Source organism: Chanodichthys erythropterus, chromosome 10, assembly GCF_024489055.1.
Source record: "Chanodichthys erythropterus isolate Z2021 chromosome 10, ASM2448905v1, whole genome shotgun sequence".
In the NCBI taxonomy this organism is placed as follows: Eukaryota; Metazoa; Chordata; class Actinopteri; order Cypriniformes; family Xenocyprididae; genus Chanodichthys; species Chanodichthys erythropterus.
In genome coordinates, this window is record NC_090230.1 from 12,945,471 (window position 1) to 12,967,239 (window position 21,769).

The 21,769-nt window shown below is 34.8% G+C and overlaps 2 protein-coding genes across 3 annotated transcripts in view; both read left to right on the forward strand.

Moving 5' to 3' along the window:
• The first annotated feature begins 1,671 nt into the window (after positions 1–1,671).
• Positions 1,672–19,377, forward strand: fam163ab (family with sequence similarity 163 member Ab). Its single transcript, XM_067398647.1, has 3 exons — positions 1,672–1,814; positions 17,471–17,585; positions 18,770–19,377. The coding sequence occupies exons 2-3, from the start codon at positions 17,493–17,495 to the stop codon at positions 19,115–19,117; spliced, it is 441 nt and encodes a 146-aa protein (XP_067254748.1). The 5' UTR covers positions 1,672–1,814; positions 17,471–17,492; the 3' UTR covers positions 19,118–19,377.
• A 1,742-nt stretch (positions 19,378–21,119) lies between these two features.
• Positions 21,120–21,769, forward strand: part of rabgap1l (RAB GTPase activating protein 1-like) — a 112,072-nt gene continuing 111,422 nt past the window's right edge. For both annotated transcript variants that reach the window (XM_067396080.1, XM_067396082.1), the window contains exon 1: positions 21,120–21,188. The gene's annotated coding sequence lies outside the window, so the exon portion shown is untranslated. The remainder of the gene's footprint in view (positions 21,189–21,769) is intronic.

A 21,769-nucleotide genomic window follows, 5' to 3' on the forward strand; every position in this document is an offset into this window, starting at 1 on the left:
TAATGGAACAGGTGACTACTTTCATGAATAGTCTGACTGCATTTCCATTAACTGGTTCGTGTTATGAAATGTAATGCATGTCAGCATTTTTTCACAATTTTGCTGAATATGAAGCATAAAATCAAATCACACGCAGTCAAAAAGCAGTCTGGGCCTTTCTGCTCCCTGTTCCTTCAAGCTTATAATACGCTTTGCCACAGCTGATGAATTATAATATCTTTTGCTAACCTCTGCCAGCTTCAATAATGGAAGATGAACCCGATAAGCAAAACAAGGCAGTGAGTCACTTTTGGTGGTGACACTTCTGTTTGTTAGAACAGCCTTTATCCATGTGACAAACCATAAAAATTACACAAGGACTTTTCATTTCACATCAAATCTCTGTATTCTGCCACCATGGAGTATCAAAACAAAATCATTGCGTCATTAGCATGACCAAACGGATTGTTTTATGATGCTTTTGACACTTGAAAGCCGTTTACTGATACTTTGAGAGCATTTTACCTTTCTCATGAGTCGGATGACTCAGAAATTCGTGCCATTAGGAGGGTCTTTGAACGAATGCAAGAGGGAAGGGAGCTCTGATAGGGATCGAATTAAAGCACACTGCTGCATGGAAAATCATATTACCCTGGTTAACTGACCCACACAGACCTTTTCCCTGCCAAGATGCCGCTGGTTACCATAGAGATGTTGTTCTCCTTCCTACACCCCATCTCCCCCCTGGTTTTCCTGTGGTACTCTGGAAAAGAGTCGATATGTTGGCTTACTAACTATAGCGAAGACGTTATACCTTGCTTGTTATAACTAAAGGTTTTTAGAAAATTAAATTACGCACTTGTATGTTGGTTTCGAAACAAAATAGCAACAACAAATTAACAGAAAACAAATTCCCGTCAAGAAGCAGCGATATCCACCTTACTTTCCATGTGGAATAAGCATGTGCATGTGCGAAACTTTCGATTCCTGTGAGTGTGTTTTGTTTCGATGCAGTAAAAATATTTGCTCGACAACGTAATTTATATATTAAAATAATATAAAAAGTACTAGTTTGCAACATCAAGCAGTTTTTGTATAGCTACAATAAGTGGGAGCGGATGGCACGTGAAGTTTCTTTCAAGTGGATTAAATGAATGCTTACGGAAAACCCGGACTGGATCTACAGCTGGCGTGGTTATGGAACGCTTTGAGAGGGGGAAGGAAATCGCTGTCGCTCCGTTCCACTTACATACATAATTCCATTAATGCTTTCAAGCGCGCAGAACTTGATTTCTTTTGGAGAAGAAAATTATACAAACAAACTGGCGAATTTTTGTCTGAAACGTAAGTAACTCGATTTTTATGACTTGAATTATTGTATAAAAGCAATATAATTCACAGACGTAGCTAATTGGCAACACTCTTGCTATTGTAATATTGCAAAATAAAATCTAAAAGAAGTGGAACATGTATTAATCTAGGTTTTACGATACGTTTGAGACTTTCCGATAACATTTTAGTAGATTTTCTCTGCCTGACATATGATCGCCTCTGACCTTTATAGAGTGTATCCATCATCTGATGCTTCATCTCAGTGCGCGCGTCTCCTCCAGTCTCTCTCCACGCGAAGGGAGTAACTCCTCCTTTCTCTAGTTCTGTTTCTTGCATGGGCTTTACCGCAAGCTTGAGAGATCTAAAAATGTAGCCTGACAGATTTCAGGTCTGGAGAACAAGTTTTTAGCCCCTTTGTGTGGAATTATTTGGATGAGAGATGGTGTGACCGAGCGTTCGTCTCCAGACCTCTCTCCAAACATACAGACAGACATTCAGTGAAGGTAGGATTGGGTTTGTCTTTTTAGATCCTGGTTCTTGTTCAGTTGTGTTTTATTATTTCTTTAAAAGATAGATTGGGATGATTCTTTCTTTATCCAAATTATTTTGATGGAACATTTTTTGTATTGTATGACCATAGTTAGCTATTTGTGTGAATTTTGTATTAATTTATATGTATATTACTTTAGATTGATAGAAAGTATGATTACACAAATGTGAGACTGGACTTATATATGGTTGTAGTTCAAAATTCTTGAACTATACAGAAGACAAACTGCAGCGACATATTTAGACAAGTATCGACTTTATAATGTAGCTTAAGGACAAATGTATTTTTTTCCACTAGCCAATAGGTCATGTTGTATTCAAGTTGTTGTGCCTATCCACCTTATTCCTGACAAGCCTACTGCGTTTTGAATTATGGGTGTCATTTCCGGTTTGGGGAACTTCAATTCAAAAAGACTGAAACAAATCATTTCAAATCATAAGGTTGCCCTACAAATAAAGCTTATCCGTCAGTTTGACTGAATGAGCTTTCAGTTTTCCTTCTTGTTTAATTTTCAGACATCGTGAGAATAACGTAACACTTGATATTTTAACGTGACATCAAGATTAGGCTATCTATTGAAAGAGCACTTTTCAGTCGCTGCATTCTTTTCCTCATGATTGTTTTCTTTTTTTCCCAATTTGCATTCCACTGTAATAGTATGAAAAAAGACAATATATTGCACATTTGTGGTCTGTTCTCCCAATTTAATTTAAGATATATCCCATGAATAATTTACTGGAATGCACAAAGAATCTCGTTTTTCTCCTCAAATGCTCACTTCTCTTTCCAGGTTTGTTTTCACAGGTAAATACAATTTATTGTCTGTCAAAATGAATGAAATCACTTTGAAATAGTATCATGCAATGCTGAAGTTAATAAACATTTTGATTAAAGGTGGGGTAAGTGATATTTCAAAAACGCTGTTGGACATTGTTGATATTTGAAATAAACCAAAACAAACACACCCTTCTCTTCATTGCTCCGCCTCCAAAACAAACCCTGCAATCCTAACCACCCTGCTCAGAGTCGGTGTCGAACCCCGCCAGCCAGCATGCGAGGCGAGTGCTTTAAAGGTGCCCTAGAATTAAAAATTGAATTTATCTTGGAAATGACATACAGTGAGTCTCAAACACCATTGTTTCCTCCTTGTTATATAAATCTCATTTGTTTAAAAGACCTACAACGAACAGGCGAATCTCAACATAACACCAACCGTTATGTAACAGTCGGGATCATTAATATATATGACCCCATGTTCAAGGCATTAGACAAGGGCAGCCAGTATTAACGTCTGGATCTGTGCACAGCTGAATCATCAGACTAGGTAAGCAAGCAAGAACAATAGTGAAAAATGTCAGATGGAGCAATAATAACTGACATGATCCATGATATCATGATATTTTTAGTGATATTTGTAAATTGTCTTTCTAAATGTTTCGTTAGCATGTTGCTAATGTACTGTTAAATGTGGTTAAAGTTACCATCGTTTATTACTGTATTCACGGAGACAAGAGCCGTCGCTATTTTCATTTTTAAACACTTGCAGTCTGTATAATTCATAAACACAACTTCATTCTTTATAAATCTCTCCAACAGTGTGTAATTTTAGCTTTAGCCACGGAGCACTATCAAACTAATTCAGAATAAAAGGTAAACATCCAAATAAATACTGTAACGTTACTTATGCGATTAGACATGCTGCATGACAAACACTTTGTAAAGAATCATTTTGAGGGTTATATTACCTGTGTGAACTTTGTTTATGCTGTTTAAGGCAAGCGTGAGCTCCGTGGGCGGGGAGCGTGAGCATTTAAAGGGGCCGCAGCCTCAATCGGCTCATATTTAATGATGACCCAAAATAGACAGTTAAAAAAATTAATAAAAAAAAAATCTATGGGGTATTTTAAGCTGAAAATTCACAGACACATTCAGGGGACACCTTAGACTTATATCACATCTTTTAAAAAGACATTCTACGGCACCTTTAACACATTATCTAGCAGCCGTCAGTGCGCCTCTTGAGATAGGTTTACCTGCACAACTCTCACTAGCTGGCCTCTGTTACGCAATGCGAGAGTGGATGTCTGTTTATCACAGCTGACGCGCAATACAATAATGCTTCACGAAAAATAAAGCGCACATGATGAACGAATGACAAGAAAGCACAAAAAATGATCATGCGATACACAATAGTTAATACTAACAAGTGTTTGTTGTTAGTCGCCAACAGCAGCAGCTCCAGAAAATCAGCTCAAACCCAGTGTTACTCACGTGTGAAGCGCAGTCAAAGCAGCCTCGGCGTCTGTTATCAGTCCTTCCCGCTTAGCGCTTTTCTAATATTAACGCGGGTCCTGAAGATCTTGCCCAGTCATAACCCTTCATTCCAGTGATATTCTTTTGAGCTTTTCTCTTTTGTATTGTCTCATCTTTCTTTCTGCAGTGTTTCTTCAAATCTCGCCATTCGGCCCCTAATGCTGATTGGCTACCTGTTTGTTGTTGTGCCGTCCTGACTAACTTCCAAACAGCGTTTTTGAAATAACGCTTACCCCACCTTTAAGGCAGTGCATGCCACATAATAAATATATATATTACTACAGTGATATTTAACCCGTCCATTATTGCTGTGGAAAGAATCGCACTTTTGGGGTTATTCATAGTCTGTTGAAAGTACCTTGTTGATGCTTTTACACTTTTGTATAAAATGTCCTTTTAATGTTCGATGGTTGAAGGGTGAGTAGATGTCATCTCATTGTACCCAGTTTAAAAAAACATATTATTGCATTCATAGAGCGAGACTTTCACCGATTGTTTACAGCTTAGCAGAAGTTACACCCATAATTCATGCAAAGCATCATGGGTTGCTGGAATAAGGGGGATAGCATTACATTTTTGTGTCTGTGTGCTTATTTTATGAAACCTTGAGAGGTATATGGAATAACTGTTTTATACGCCCTGTGAAGCTGTGATTTATAGGGAGTTTAGAACAGCTATAGGGTTGCTAGGGACTTTTTGCTCCACGTCGTGCCTAACACCCCTTAGCTGTTCTAAATTCACTGCAAACCACTGCTTCTTGCTGTGTATTGCTTTATTCTATCCCCATTCCTAAGTGTAATACCAAAGACTATAGAATAACACAAGACGTGTCACTCGTATTGTTTTGAATGGGAGAAAGTGTAACGCGCAATATGGCGGAATAAGTCCCGCCTTCTAAAGCCAAGAGCCAATCGCCGACTGGTAAAGTCATCGCGTCACTTCAGCGGCCGTTAGAATCACCGGTTTCTATAGAAACAGTCAGACGTTCTATCCATTTAGGTCTGCGCATGCGCATTAGCTTGATCCAACCTTGAAAAAAAAATTTTTTTTGTCATGATTCGAAACTAAATTTATGAGTCGGTTGTTGTTAGATTTCATTGGTGATTTCAAATATGAAATTTAATCGTAAGGTTGACGAACAGTTTTGGAGAATCTGATGTTTCCCCATTCAAAGAGATAAGAGCTGCATGATGTCCAGGATACCCGAGAGGCGTTTCAAAGATGGCCGCCGAGTGAAATGACTTGTTTTAAAGGGAATTTTGGTAATACCTAAATCTAAATGTAATCCTAAATCTGATAGAAATGTTATTTCAGGAACATCATGTCATGATGGAAAACAGTGGGGTTTAATCTATATTTTTTTATGATTACATGTCACATAATTTACATGGATCTACATCCCTTTTTGCACTCATCTCAAAGGAGACTTTTTCTAAAATAGATGCTGATTGCATCTGGGCTTTGTGGCCAACCAAAATACAAATGCAATCTGTCAGATAACACATGGATAACACACAGAGCTTTTCCAGAGTGTGTCACGTGAGCTCATATATACCTGACCAAAACTGCCCTGTGATGGAAGAATATTGTTGTTGGAGTGCTATTTTGAATTATTAAGAAGATGAAGGCTCACTGTGATTCTGCAAAAACAGTGACTGTCTCATTTAAAAATGCTGTGATTACAATGATGCATAACCAGTACTTGTATACTAAGTTGATTGTTTTGCAAGATAACATCACTCATTTAAAACTATTTATAATAGAGATTATAAATAATTCATTAGTTACAGACTGATACAGACTGCACACTTATTGTGTAAATGCTATGTAAAAAGTGAGGAGTTCATATTCTTTTCACTGAGATGCATATGTTGAAACAAGATATCAGTCTTACAAAGGTCATTGTGCTGGCACACAAACACTGTGAGTTGGTTTATGGACTCTAGAGGCTGGAAATTGGTTAATGCAGTGAGCTGCTTCCCAGCCCTCTGTAGACAGTGTAGTAAAAAGGAATTAAAGCCAGTTCATAATAGAGCCAACAACTAATATTGAGAGCCGGAGATTATACCAACAAATGACTATAACTATTTTGAGACAATGTTGCCCGTAAAATGTGGCATTTTCTTTGGATTGCATTCAAAACACTGTTTCTTTTTTAAAGCAATTCATCATTTTATTGTGGCATAGATTGTTTTTCTTTTCTTTTTGATTAAAAATAACAAAGGATTTAATATTAATATAAAATATATAAATATGTATTAAATAAAATGTATGAAATAGAACAAATTATTAATTGAATAATGATAATAATTAATTATTAATTATTGAAATATAAATATGAATAGTGTATAAATAAAGTATTTAACATATATATATATATATATATATATATATATATATATATATATATATATATATATATAGGGGCTATATTAAATAATATTTATAAAATAGATCAAAATTAAATTATGCAATGATTGATTTAGTTATTTTTCTATTATTATTATGAAAATGAATTAATACATTTAATAATTATTATAATTAATTATTGAAATATAAATGTAAATTATTATGATGTATTTAATTTTAATATAAAATGTATAAATGTGTATTAAATAATATTTATAAAATAGATCAAAATTGAATTTTGCAGTGATTGGTTTATTATTATTAAAATTAATTATTAATAAATTAAATAAGTATAATGATTAAATATTAATGATTGAAATATAAATATGAATAATGATAAATGATGAAAATGATCAGTTAAAGCTTTTAATATTAATATAAAATATATAAATATGTATTAATATTTATAAAATAGCTCAATTTTTTTTTAAAGTTTTATTTTTTTTCACAATGTAAATAACTATTATAACTATTATTAAAATACTAACAATTATTTAAATATATAATAAATATGAATATTTTTGCAAAACGATAAATTAATTCATTGAATATTAATATAAAATATATTTAAAAATATTTATAAAATACTGTAGTCAAAATTACATTCTGTTTTTATTTGTATTTGTTTAGTTATTTAGTTTTTGTGTTATTTAATTGCTAATTATTATTTATTTAGTTAGTATTTATGAGTTAGTATTTTTCCATTTTAATTGCTAATCAGGTTAATTAAATTTTAAATTGTAATTATTAATTATTTAAATATAAATAACTAGTATAATAATTTTCTGGAGTATTTCTCCTACAGGGCGTCTATTAGGATGATAAAACACAATTATTGTTTTGAAACAATAATTCTTTTTCATTTTTTTTGAAGGAATGATTTTCCCCTTTTTCCCATGATTTTTCAAAACTACACCCATATTATCACGTCATCAGCATGTACATCACTAATAGCGGCCTACACCTGGTTTGTTGGCGTGTGAAATGAAATACACTTCTAAATGGCACTGTCCCTTATTAAATGCTGAATAAGAGGTCAGTAGTTTGAACCTGTCTGAAATTGGAGCTGCTCTCTAATACAGTTGGGATTGACCTTGGAATGGGACTCTCATATGAAACCTCTATAAATCCTGGAGTTACAGGCACATGCACCCCCAGGCTACAAGCAGAGGCATGATGGGATTGTGGAGGACGTGTAGGCTCATACAGTGTGTGTTCTGACTGTTGAGCATGACTCTGAGATGTAGAACAGAATACGGATTGTTACATTATAGGTCACTGTTGAATTTAAACAGCATGTTTTTTCTTTAAGTGCATTTGAACGAGCCACAACATGCAGAACTGGGCAGATGTACGGCGCATACACAAGATGATCCAGATGTCTTTGTCAAAGACCATTGAGTTTTAGTTATCTATTACGGTTTCCACACAGTATATGTTTCACATAAACACGTACATTTGCAGAGGTGCATAGCCAGCTGGAAATAACAATAACAGAATTACGTACTTAAATTACATTACTTCTTAGTCTGTGAATCACATTTAGTTCCTCCAGCATGGCTACACAGTGAACCAACAGATCCGTAACATTGATTTTTTGGATCTGTGCCTTGAAACCAGTGTAATTTTGATACTATAATTGTTTTTATTGATATTCTGAATACATTTTTATTTTTATATATTCAGTTTTAATTTTAGTTTAATTTTTAGTCATTTTGTTTTGTACTTTTTTCATTCTTAGTATTTTTTTTAATACTACCATTTTCTGTGTACAGTCGTCTGCCGGAAGCTAGTTATTTGATTTTAAAAAGTTTTAAATATGGATATTTTTCTTACAAAAACGCATCGCTTCACTTCAGAAGGCCTTTATTAACCCCTAGAGTCGTATGGATTACTTTTTTTTTGGGTGGATGCATTATTTTTGCCTTCAAAACGCACCTTGGAGGACTAAGGATATTTTTAAATATATCTCTGATAGTGTTCATCTGAAAGAAGATAGTCATATACACCTGGAAAGGCTTGAGGGTGAGTAAATGAAAGTAAAATTTTCATTTTTGGGTGAACTACCCCTTTAGTGAGGGAAAGAACTACAATCCCATGAAGCATTGCGAACACCATAATAAAATTAAAAACGATGGAGAAATATAAAACTACTCATATATTATACAAACATTTAAGTATTTTGAGAGTGTAGATCGACTCAATTACACCATTCTCAGTGCTTCATGGGAGTGGGTGGAGCTAAAGAGCTATTTCGCTTTTTTTGACTCTCTGATTGGTGTAATTTTCTGTACAGCATCATGGGTAATGTAGTTTTTCTCAGGAATTCCACTGTTAAACACGATTATTTTAGAAATAAGTTGAAATAAAGTGGGCTGATGGCTTCAGCGGAAGAAAATACCATCGATTAACAACCTCATAGCTCACAGTAGGTCTGTCTGGTTATCGTTCAAAATCAATTTCCTATGGAGAAAAAAGATTCAAGTTTTTACTGTTGTACTTTTTAGTGCCCCCCGTAGGAAAGCAGAAAGTGCAACTTGCATTTTTAATTGTAACCATGTACCACAAAGCCAGTCATAAGGGTCAATTTTTTGAAATTGAGATTTATACATCATCTGAAAGCTGAATAAATAAGCCTTCCATTGATTTATGGTTTGTTAGGATATGACATTAATTGATAGAGATACAACTATTTGAAAATCTGGAATCTAAGGGTGCAAAAAAAAAAAAAAAATCTAAATATTGAGAAAATCGCCTTTAAAGTTGTCCAAATGAAGGCCTTTTGTACAAATTGGAAAAAAATGGAACATGATCTTTACTTGATGTCCTAATGATTTTTGACTCATAAAATGTATTGTTGGCTATTGCTACATATATACCCCTGCGACTTATGACTGGTTTTGTGGTCCAGGGTCACAATTGTGTTTTGAAACAATGAGGTTTGCACCTACAAATGTCTACATTTTAAAGGTCCCAATACACTTCAAGCAATTCAAAGAACAAACTGGTGTGACGTCATTCTGAAAAAAATCAGGCTAAAACTAAATTAATTGTGTTCGTTTCTGGAGTTTTGGAAATGATTTGCTAAAGCAAACTTTCTGGAAAAGTTTGCTCGTCCAGTAAACACCTTCGAACTACCCCATGACATAATAGGTGGGTGTGGCTCTGAGGCTCCAACCTTCTTTGACATGGAAATCTTCTCTGGTTCATATATTCTGTTCACTCAATCGAGGTCAGATGCAACCTCCACATGAAAACATGAACATAAAAACATGAACACACTGGAGAGCCGCTTTATAGCAGAAATTGAAATTCTGATTGAACGAGACACTGACACTGTTTTTTCATGTTTAATTTTGTAAAGCTGCTTACTTTAAAACAATCTGTTGTATAAATTGCAATATAAATAAACATGACTTGACTGTAGTGCCAAATTGTAGAGCTCATGCAAACATATCCACACCGGCAAAATATCCATTGTCTATTGGCAGTAGTGACGGATGAAGCACTTCACAGAAGTCACTTTCAAACCAAGTAGCTTTCTGTTGGTCAAACTGGCAAATTCACGTGAAAAACTTGCGAAATCTGCATGGGAAATGTTTCACCTTACGTTACATGAAAACCCATGATATTTCGCTGAGCAATGGTAAATGTGAAGGAGCAGCAGTTGGTTATATGAAAAATGTTCACGAAATCAATGACAAGAAATGCCCATCCTCAGGTTTGTGAAGTAACATATTAGATTTATTTGATATTTACTTTGCTCTTTAATCTTTTAAAACCATGAATGCTTTCCAAAATATCTATTACAGGCAGCCAACTGAGGTGAACGCCATAAAAAACACCAGGCAAACAATATGAGATTGGACAGTTTCTTGAAAAGGGAAGCAGCCCAAGCTTTTGACGAACTCTGCTAAGGCACAAAATTATGAACGTTTTAAAGGGCACAGTATACGGATGGTGAATATATTTTGGAAATTTAGTTTGAGTTCTGCATTGCATGTCCTCCTCAGGGAATTGAGATGTAGTACACAACTGATAAGGAATATTTTAAAAAATAATAATCAAAATAATTTAACCAATTCAACTACTACTACTACTAGCATGTAGTGCATGATATTATAATAACAATAATAACAATTATTATAATGAAGCTTGACAGCTTGTGGTCACTAAATGCTTTATTTTTATGGAAAAAAGCAGCTTTAACATTCTCCAAAGTATCTCTTTTTGTGCTCCACAGAAGAAAGAAAGTCATACAGGTTTGGAAGAACATAAGTGTAAATAAATGATGACACAATTGAATTTTTGAGTGAACTTTCACATTTGGAAGAATGACTTTCTTTTATGAGAAACTTCTCTGGCAACAAGAAAAACGTCTCTCTGTTGGCTGTAATTGAACTAACCGTTATCACTCTCAACAAGACATCCAAAATATACAGACCATAAAATAAAATCCCCGTTTCTATTGAATATGCTGAGATGTGATCACATGACTGTGACTGCAAATGCCATCATACAAAAGAACCGACAGGAAAACGGTTAGTGAAGAAAAGAAAGGATTGTGGAATGATGTATGAAAAGGAGCACATCAGAGAGGAAGTGAACATGGAGACTATTGCATATTTATGCACACATACTGTTTATACTGTATTGTATATGTATATATTGTATACAATTCATTCATTTTTTTCATAAAAAAGTGCTAAATTAATAAGGTTACATAAAAATGTATTGTGAATATTTCATTTTATTATTTTAAAAAGTAATTTTAGATTTTTTTAAAATCCAATTTTTAGGAAAAACACCTTCATTCTCCCATTAAAGTGCTCCTATTATGCTATTTTAAAGGTTCCTTCTTAATTTTGTTTTCGAGGTCTCCTATAATAGGTTTACATCCATCCAAAGTCAAAACACTTTAATTTTCTCATAATATACATTTGCAGCATCACCTCTTTTCACAGTGTCTGAAATGGTTCGATAAAGGATTCAGTATCTCTAAACCCCTCCTTTCCACAAGCATGATGGCTTCAGCGGAATGTTGTGATTGGTCTACTCTGCTCTGATTGGTCAGATGACCCAGTCCTGAAACACAAGTCCTGAAAAGTGAAGCCAAAATGTTTCGATCGCCCCCAGATGGCTGGATGCAGTATAGCTCATAAACCCCATCCTCTCCATGCAATCTAATGGGACTTCAGACAAAATAAACAATTTTTTTCAAAGATGATTTCTGTCATTTTAGGTAGTTAGTTTTATAAGTTCAAGTGTTTGGTTTTAGTTAGTTATTTGATGCCATAAAAATGGGGGTGTGACGTCATGATTGACAGCTGAGATTAACAGCTTTTCTGAGCAAAGTAGTCATTGAGGCACCAACTGACTTTTTTGGGGGGATTTTCAGGAAGAGATTGGAGCTTCAACTTTAATTTCTACATTTCCATAACAGTTTTCACACCAATATAAGAATGAGTTGTTCTGCAGTAAACTGTATTAAAGGTCCCGTTCTTCGTGATCCCATGTTTCAAACTTTAGTTAGTGTGTAATGTTGTTGTTAGAGTATAAATAAAATCTGTAAAATTTTAAAGCTCAAAGTTCAATGCCAAGCGAGATATTTTATTTAACAGAAGTCGCCAACATCGAACGGCCAGTTTGGACTACATCCCTCTACTTCCTTCTTTAATGACGTCACTAAAACCGTTTTTTGACTAACCTCCGCCCACAGGAATACACAAAAAAGGGGGCGTGGTCTTGTTGCGCTCCCACGGAGAAGAGCAAAAGTTGCGTTTGTAGAGTGTGTCTGTCGCCATGTCATCGAAATGGTGTTATTTTCATCCCGCAGTCCAATCACCTTTGTTTGGCCTTCCCAGGGACGCTGTACTTAGAGATCAATGGTTACAATTTATGTTTAACTCGGTTCCCGAAAATTATAATTGTGGTATCCTTACTGCAATAGTTAATGTTGGACTGCAGTGCACATAATGGCCACAAGAGGGGACTATGTTTATGTATATGGCTGTTTTCTGTATGAGGTACTCTTCTGAGTGAGTGCTAACGTTGTACATTTTCTGTCGTTATGGTTATGGTAAGAGGCGTGACCTTTCCGGGCAAGGCGCGCTAAGCTGCTGTCGAATCACAACACAGGAACCGCTGGGACAATCAGAACTCGTTACGTATTTCTGAAGGAGGGACTTAATAGAACAAGGAAGTCATCAGCCCGTTTTTATGACAGTGGAAACAGCGGTATACAAATAAGTAAATTATGTGAAAATACTGTTTTTTTACATGTGAAACATGAACACTGTTATATTGCACACTATAAACACAATCAAAGCTTAAAAAAAAACACGAAAAACGGGACCTTTAACAGATTCTGTGTGGGCGAGGCCTCACTACTGCGCCGACTCGGGTTCCAAGATGTCAGCGCCATATTCAGGCATTGGTGGCTTCACTTCTCTACAGTGGAAGAGAGTGAATGTGCATCATTCGTATTTTTTACAGTCTATGTTTGTGATTGGTGTACCGCTTACAGTGTATGTCATAAACGAAACGCCCATTACAGTATCTGAATTTCAGCTCTGGAAGCTTCCTCAGCCTGTTTCCACCACGGAATAAAACAATTTAAATGACAATTGCAACTTTTTATCTCACAATTCTGACTTTATAACTTGCAATTGCGAGTTTACATCTCACAATTCTGACTTTTTTCTCAGGATTGCGAATTATAATGTCAGAATTGCGAGATATAAACTCGCAAATGCATGTTATAAAGTCAGAAATGCGGGATATAAACGTACAATTCATGACTTTTTTTGCAATTGCGAGTTCATATCATGCAATTCTGAGAAAAAAGTCAGAATTGTGAGATAAAAAGGCACAATTACCTTTTTAGGAAACAAGCTTCCATACTGATGCGAACAGTTTAGATGGCATCGTTTTTCCGTATCAATTCCAGGGCAAATCCATATCTTTTGGAAGTGCATGTAAAGTGGATTTAGAGTACTGACAACAGCATCTTCTCGACATGTCAACAATCTGAACCAATTCTTACATAAGTTTGTATCAGGAAGTGAGACTGGTGAAGACTCGTTTCGGCAGTTCAGAATCAATTCTTTCTTTTAGGAGACAATGACCCCATTTATCACGTAATTTCATGTAGCTTTTACATTCACAAACAGCTATATTACTCTAAATGAAAGGTGATATTTAAAAAAAAAAAAAAAAAACGGGGCACTTTAAATAACAATGTATGTTCTTTCAGGGTATTATTTCAGGTCAAGTAGAAGTCAGTGGCATTCTGGGACACAGCACCACAGTGCATCTAAAAGCTTAATGCTGGAGAGAATTCATATGCAGGCACTTTAAAAAAAAAAAAATTAATACTCATCCCTATGAAAAACTGTAATATTATTATACATACTTTGTATTATTAATATGAATAATGAATTCCACTAGCGTTTCTACATCCATCCTCGACTTCTCCAGATTAATTGCACCTCTAAACTGTCAAGCTCCATTTCATTTTAAGCACTTATAGGTTCCTGTAAAATGCAAAGAAGTGCAGCAGTGAATAATAATTCATAAAGTGCTCATTAATAGTTTAGTATCTTTGCAGGTGGGTCCGAATACTGATGCATGTGTCAGTTAGCCTGCATGTCATATCCCCTCAGCAGTCTTATGTTCTTGTATTGTTGCTGTATTATCTGAGCCGAAGCGGCCCGTATCCCGACTGCTGTTCGTTTCACGTGGTGAGTTGAATTGCTAAAAGATGCACCACATGTTTGTCTTCTAGGAATGATTGGAACTGGATTTACGGGCAAGAGTTGCTCATTGTCATCATCAAGCTATTATAGTTTGTGCTTTTTGCGCCAGGCTAATGAAATACTTTATACTGGAAAGATCTACTTTTACATTCATTTAGCAGATGCTTTTACAAATTAAGGATATTAAAACACATGCGATTTATTGAAAATTGAGAACAGAACTACAGAACAGGGAAGTAGGTTTGAGCATTTTTTAAAACAGTACTATTATTTTTTGCTTTATTTTGAAATAAATGATTTTAGAAAAGATATTTTAGTATATTTTTAATTGTTTGTTATGGTTTCCGTTTACATATTCATTTAGGAGCTTTTATCAAAAATGACTAACTTTGTAAGATAGGGAGTTTAAAACAGCAGCAAAACAGCACTTTAATTTACATTTTATAAGAAATATTTTCATAAAGATTTTAATAATATTAATTAAAAACTCACGGGTGGGCCCACAGCCATTATATTTAAAACAGTAATATTCTATACTAAACCTAAACTAATCTTGACAAACTATATATCATTTGAAAGCTTAGAATCTCGAGTTTTCTAATGTTAATTTTCAAAATAAATTACAGAGGAGCAGTAATTTATCAATTTGCAACAAGCATATTTTCATTCTCATAAGGCATGTTCAGACCTTTATTTTGAAATACAGATGAACATGGAAAATCATTAAAGATTGGATGAAACATGTTTGTTTTCATGCCAAGAGTTCAAAAGATAGCATTCATTCAATTTTTTGAGAAAAAAAGGTCTGAAAATGTTTTTAATAGAAAAAAAAAAAAAAAAAAAACATTTATGATTGTGGCGGCGATCTATAACCCACATACATGTTATTTTTATGTTTATTAGAGGCTGAATTCATATACAATTCTGCCAAACTTCCCATACTACTTCTATATATGATGTCTACTTCATAAATTGTATGAAAATAATGGAAATATGTGGTTCAGATCACTCAAACCATATATGGAAATGGAGGTGCTTTTATATGGTTACCAATGGAGCTTGGTTGTCATCTAGTGAAAAAGTGTGGTACTGCGCCCAAACAAAATCTTATGAAAGCTCGTTTTTTGAGGTATCAACCTGAAATTTGGAACACAACTTGTTCAGATTTTTGGCTTTGATTTCCTAGATTAAAATAAAAAAGGGAAATGGTTAAAAATAAGCTGTACAAACAAGCGTAGTAATATGTAACATATACAAGATGGTGCTACATTAAGCCAATGTCGGCTGACTCCCAGCGTGCTAGCACTGGGAAAAAAGTCCTAGGAGGGAAAAAAAACCCTTGGAAGATATATATAATATATGTAAATGGATATGGAGATCAAAATCTGAATTATACATTTTTATTATAGAGATTAAAAATAGATTATATATAAATATATGTAAGCGGTGATGTACGGAGATTAAAAATCTGAATTATAGATGCAGCCAGAACTGGATCTGTAGGCCCATTGTCTCCTGGGCTACGTTGTAGTCAGGTCCAGTCAACATTAGTAAAATGTTAGGTTGAGGAATAGTCTTTTAATTTAAAGGTGCAGTGTGTACATTTTAGCGGCATCTAGCGGTGAGGTTGAGAATTGCAATAAAGAGAAGCTACGGTGGCCAACACAGGACAAAGATGTCGTCTTCTGAGACAGCAGAGAGTAGCCAGACAAGCAAACCCGCTCTTCTGCTTTCCGCATTCTTCAAAGAGCTTACGCCGTATGTCCTACGCCTTCCCTTTTCTACTTACGGAAAAAAATGAAACTGGCGCCGCGCTCATTCCGTAAGTTGAATAGGGAAGGTGTAGGACATACAGCGTAAGCTTTTTGAAGAATGCGGAAAGCGTAAGCACGTGTGATAATTTGTGTTTAAAAAGCATATACAGTTGTATTTTTGTAGAAAATGACCGTTTCACTAGATAAGACCCTTATTCCTCGTCTGGTATCGTTTAAAGCTCTTTGAAGCTGCACTGAAACTGTAATTTTGACCTTCAACAGTTTGGAGTCCATTGAAGTCCACTATAAGGAGAATAATCCTGAAATGTTTTAATCAAAAACCTTCATTTCCTTTCGACTGACGAAAGAAAGACATGAACATCTTGGGTGACATGGGGGGTGAGTAAGTTATTAGGAAATTTTTATTTGAAAGTGGACTAATCCTTCAAGGGCTACTGTAGAATCATGCCGGCACAAAATGGCGACTTAACATGTAAGAGGACCCGCGGTGTATGTAGACAGAACTGGCTCATTCTAAGGTAACAAAAACATAACGGTTCATTATGTAAAGTCTTTATACACCACTGGAAACATATTATGTATAGCTATTATATCACATTTCTATCAGTAGGTCCTCCTAAAATGTACGCATTGCAAGTTTATTTGTATTATTTTAATTTGGTTCTTGATACATTGATTTTTTTTTATAACAGCAGCGAAACAGTAAGTTATATTTTATATAAAAATAAAAAATATATATTCAAAAATTTAGTTTTATTTTATATTTAATTTAATTTAATTTCGATAAATTTGACTTAATTATCATTCTGTGACCTTGGATGAAAAGGCTGGTGCTCCTAACAAGCAAATTTATATCCCCACCAACAAAAAAAGCGATGTAATTTCCCACACAGCATGAGCAGATGTGTCTGGGCATATAAGCGATGGGTGTGGCTGGAGAGAGAGAGAGCGCGCACGAGAGGAGCAGGTGTGTCTCTCTCTCTCTCTGTCAGCCCGCTGTGAGGCTTCATTTCTCCCCTCCGACTGCATGATTGCATTTCATCAGTGCAGCTCCTTAATCAAATCTGCAGTGCTGGTCAAACTCAATCCTGCCGGGCTGCTTGACCCGACACTTCCTCTGTCAGCACGTGCTTAATGAAACTGACAGCTTCTAACTGACTGAACACTGACGATGGTGTCTGTCTGCACTGTTCCTACACTAATGTTGGCTCTATGGATGAATTTTTGTTGTTGTTGCAGCGCCATCTTGCGGACATTCTGATATTACACCCAAAGTAATGGACCTCAAAGTGGTCACCTGGCCTGTGTACTTGTACAGGTGGTCTGAAAGTCATTCTTTGTCTGTTTGCTTGTAGAGTTTCATGGAGATCCGGTCGGATGACAGCTGGAACTGTGGTTATAACCGGAGGAATTCTCGCAACGGTGATACTCCTGTGTATCATTGTCGTGCTGTGTTACTGTCGCCTTCAGGTGAGTGTCATTCATACCTGTGCTTTTGACTCATAAGGCATAAGAATAATGAAAGTTATTTTCCTCTGTTTATTTTTTAGGCCTTAAAGGAGTGATGAATAGACAACATCTGTTTATTATCACTGAAAATCATTTTATTTACATTTCTTTACAGTTTATATTAGGGCTGGGCGATATGGCTGAAAACTGTATCACGATATCAGTGTTTCATATCGGTCAATATCGATAATTATTGATATTTTTTTATGACCCATTTAAAATAAGGACCAGAAGAAAAATATATTACATTGAAACATTTTTATTTTAAACTTAACCTTCCTCTGATCATAATCCCCTCAGTTATTAAGACCATGGAAAACTCAAATAATTAAAATGTAAACATAAGTCTAAAGTAGGGTGACCACTCGTCCCGAAATTAGGAGCTTTGTCCCGCAAGACTTAAGTAGTGTCCCACATTTCATTTATGTGAAATAGTACCGTATAGCTAGATTTTTTTTAATTTAAATATTATTATTTTTAATTTTCTCGTTTTGATAGATTTTAAATAGTTTATTTTTAAAGACTTTTCTTTGAATATTTTTGTTTTGCTGATTTTATTTTTTATATATTTTATTTATAAACTATTGCTTTTATTTTTATTTATGTGATAACATTAGTGCAATGGTACGATGCAGATTTATACATTTAATTAACTTTTATATTTTCATTAAATTTTTTTGTTTTGATAGATTTAAATGAAATTTAAATGAATTTCGAGCATGCATTTGTTTTATTTATAAAAACTGAATTAGCTTAATTATTTTTTGAATTAATTTTTATTTTATTCATAAATGATTTCTTTTTTATAACAATATCAATAATGACAGAGTAGGATGTAGATCCTTTATAAACTTGATTTTATTTTTATTTATAACAATAACAATTGTGGAGCAGGAAGTAGTTTTTTAAATTGATTAAATTTTATATTATTTTTATGTTTAGATAGATTTTAACTAATTCAGTGAATGAATTGTCTTTTTTATTTTATTTTAAAATTATCTTATTTTGTATATTTAAATGAACTCTATATTTCTCTGGTTTTGATGACACTGGATGGAAAAGGAAAAGTTTGTGCTCCTGTAATAAACCAGCTATTATTTGTATTTTTTGTAAACCTGACTCTCTTACTGACTGTCTGCTTCTAGTATTATTGCTGTAAGAAGAATGGATCCGATCCAGATGCTGTTTGCCCACAACCCCAGTTTGCCTGCAACGCATGCAGCACATCCCGGGTGGACGGGACCGCTTCCACCCCGCTCTCCCTGTCACCGGAGCCCACGCCACCGCAGAGCTTCTGCCCCTCCTGCTCCCCATACAGCTCTCCATTTTACATCAGCACCATGGACGAAACACGGAACGGGGGCGAACGGATCACTTACATGCCGTCCCACTACAACAGCCCGTCCCTGTCTCTCACCCTTCCCGTGTCATTGAGCTCTCGAAGCCGACCGGACCTCTGCTCCAACACGCGTGCCATAAGCACTGATGTCTGATCAGTGACGTCCACCAGAATCACCCCTAATGTTTCCTCTGTATACCCGAGCGGTACAGACAGAACAGAGTAAATATGGACCAATGAACAATGACTCAGTTTTTACATTGTATCTGTCTAGCAGTAATTTGAAATCAATAATCCTATATAATGTTTTATAGAAATTGATACAAATGCGTTCTTCCTGAATTTATTTGACTCTAATTAAAGTGATAGTTCACCCAAAAATGATAATTATGTCATAATTTATTCACCCTCAAGTTTTTCCAAACCTGTATTAGTTTCTTTGTTCTGTTGAAGGCAAAAGACGATATTTTGAAGAAAGTTGGTAACAGTTGATAGTCCCCATTGACTTCCATGGAAAAAAATACTATGGAAGTCAATGGGGACCATCAACCATTCTTCAAAATATCTTCTTTTGTGTTCAACAGAAGAATGAATGTCCTACAGGTTTATGATGACAAAGTAAAATTTTTTTGGGTGAACTATCCCTTTAACACTGAAAAATATTTTATAAATCTGTATTTTTGTCTTGTTTTCAAATAAAAATATCTAAGCATTCTTAAAACAAGATAAATGTATGTAAGAAGCAAAGCTGTGCAAGATAAGGCATGTTTTCAGAGAATATATATTGAACTTTTCTCTTGTTTTTGTAGACTTCAGTAAAGTTCGATTGTGCTTAAAACAAGAAGAAAACAATCTGCCATTTTTCAAAAACAGTTAACAAAGATGAAAATAAAATAAATGAGGAATAAAGGAACAAACTAAAAACAAACAAAAGTAAACATCAAAAAATAAACAATACATTTTGAAAAACAAACATTTAAATAAACAGATATTCTCTGAAGATATGTTCGAACATCTTATTTTACTTTTAATGGTGTTTAAATGTTTTTAAGGGAAAACAAGACAAACAAAAGGATTGTTTTGCATTAGAAGGTAAGGGCTCCTATAGTTTTCTAAGCGGCCTTCAACAACTGTGGGGCTTTTGATTTAAGGCCTTTCAGAAATTTTGACACTTTGGGCTTCCTGTAATGGGCTAATGTATGAGGGCTATCCTACACAAGAACTCACATTTTCTGGGCATTTACTTATTGTTCCACAATACAACATTATTTTACAAATATTTAAATAATGTATTTTATTTTATTATTTGCAATCCCACTTGGTGGCGCTAGAGGTGCAGAGATTTCACCTTTTACTAAAAGATTTGGTCTCTATGCAAGTTCAATTTAACGTACTGTAGGTACAGTAGAGGGATTTAAGTGTCCATGACTAGATGTTTGATGTAATGTATTGATGTATTTATGATACACTTTTCCTTTTATTACATGCAAAAGTTGAATATGTGAAATAGCCTATTTCATATTATTTATTTAGTCAAACAATGGCCCAGGGTGTATGTATTCCACTTGATTATGTATATTTGTGATGCTTGATCATAATTTTATCTGTCAATGACAGGGATGTGATGATAGAAATTGGTAGCAATGTTGATTTCTGTGTTTAGGCATATGTTTTTTACTGTAATGTCTTTAGATAGAACATAAGCAACGTTTTACAAATGAACCAGTTAGCAAATAAAGAAATAAAGAATACATATTAGGCTACTCTGTGCAGTGCAAAGAAGCAAAACAGTTATGATATCAAAAAGATTTACAATAATATCTTGGCTGTACTTGTATAAGACATTATTATAGCCTATTTTGTATTTTTCACAGAAATTAGAGTTTATTAGAATTTGTTATATTGACATTTTGATCGTAATTTTACATTAATCACTTTTTTTTTTTTTTGCTTATTTTTGTGATTTTATTTTATTATATATTAAATGAAATGTAATACGATAATATAATACGACTACATAATTATTACCCTACCTAAAAGGAAACTAGTAGCCCAGCAGCAGGTGCTCCCGTCACTGACGCGCTCGTTTGAAGAGGTGGGCGTGGCTCTTTCCAGCGGCGGTGATGACGTCGCCTGCGCCATGTGAATGCGGCGCGAGCTCTGATGAGGTTTGCGGATGTTTCTGCGTGTGCACGCGCGTCCCTCAGCTGACAGACTCACAGCAAGTAAGTTGATTTTTACCCTCTCAGGAAACTCAAAACAAACACTAAAATGACTGAAAACGTCCGCGTCGACATCGAACACGCTCTTGGGTTTCATTTATATTCAGTGTGGGTGTGTTTAAAAGCTTTTAAGGGTCATGAGCGAATGTTTTAAAGTTAAAGTGGCAGAAAATGAGCTAATTGTTGATTAGCAGTGGCTAACTGGCTAACTGACTAGCTTCAGTTTATTTAGGCTGCTTCTCACTGACAGCACACATTTTGTTGAGGATTTTAACCAGCTCTTATGATGCGTTTTGTGTGTGTGTGTGGTGTGAAAAACGTAAGTAGTACGAAACGGTTTTTAATCACCCTTATTTTGTGCTGTTGAAGGCGTTTCCTGTCTGTTATTTTGAATCACTGTTTAGTCAAATGGCTAATATTCTGACAGTTTTTTGCAGCCATCTTCGCGTTTAAGTATTATCTGTCCTAAATAGCTGGACATTTCAGCTGGGTAAAACTGGTTTGGTTTTGTTGTACTGTATATATATTGACACTATTTATTTATTTTTTTTGTCAATTCATATGCCACTGTACATTTGCATTCA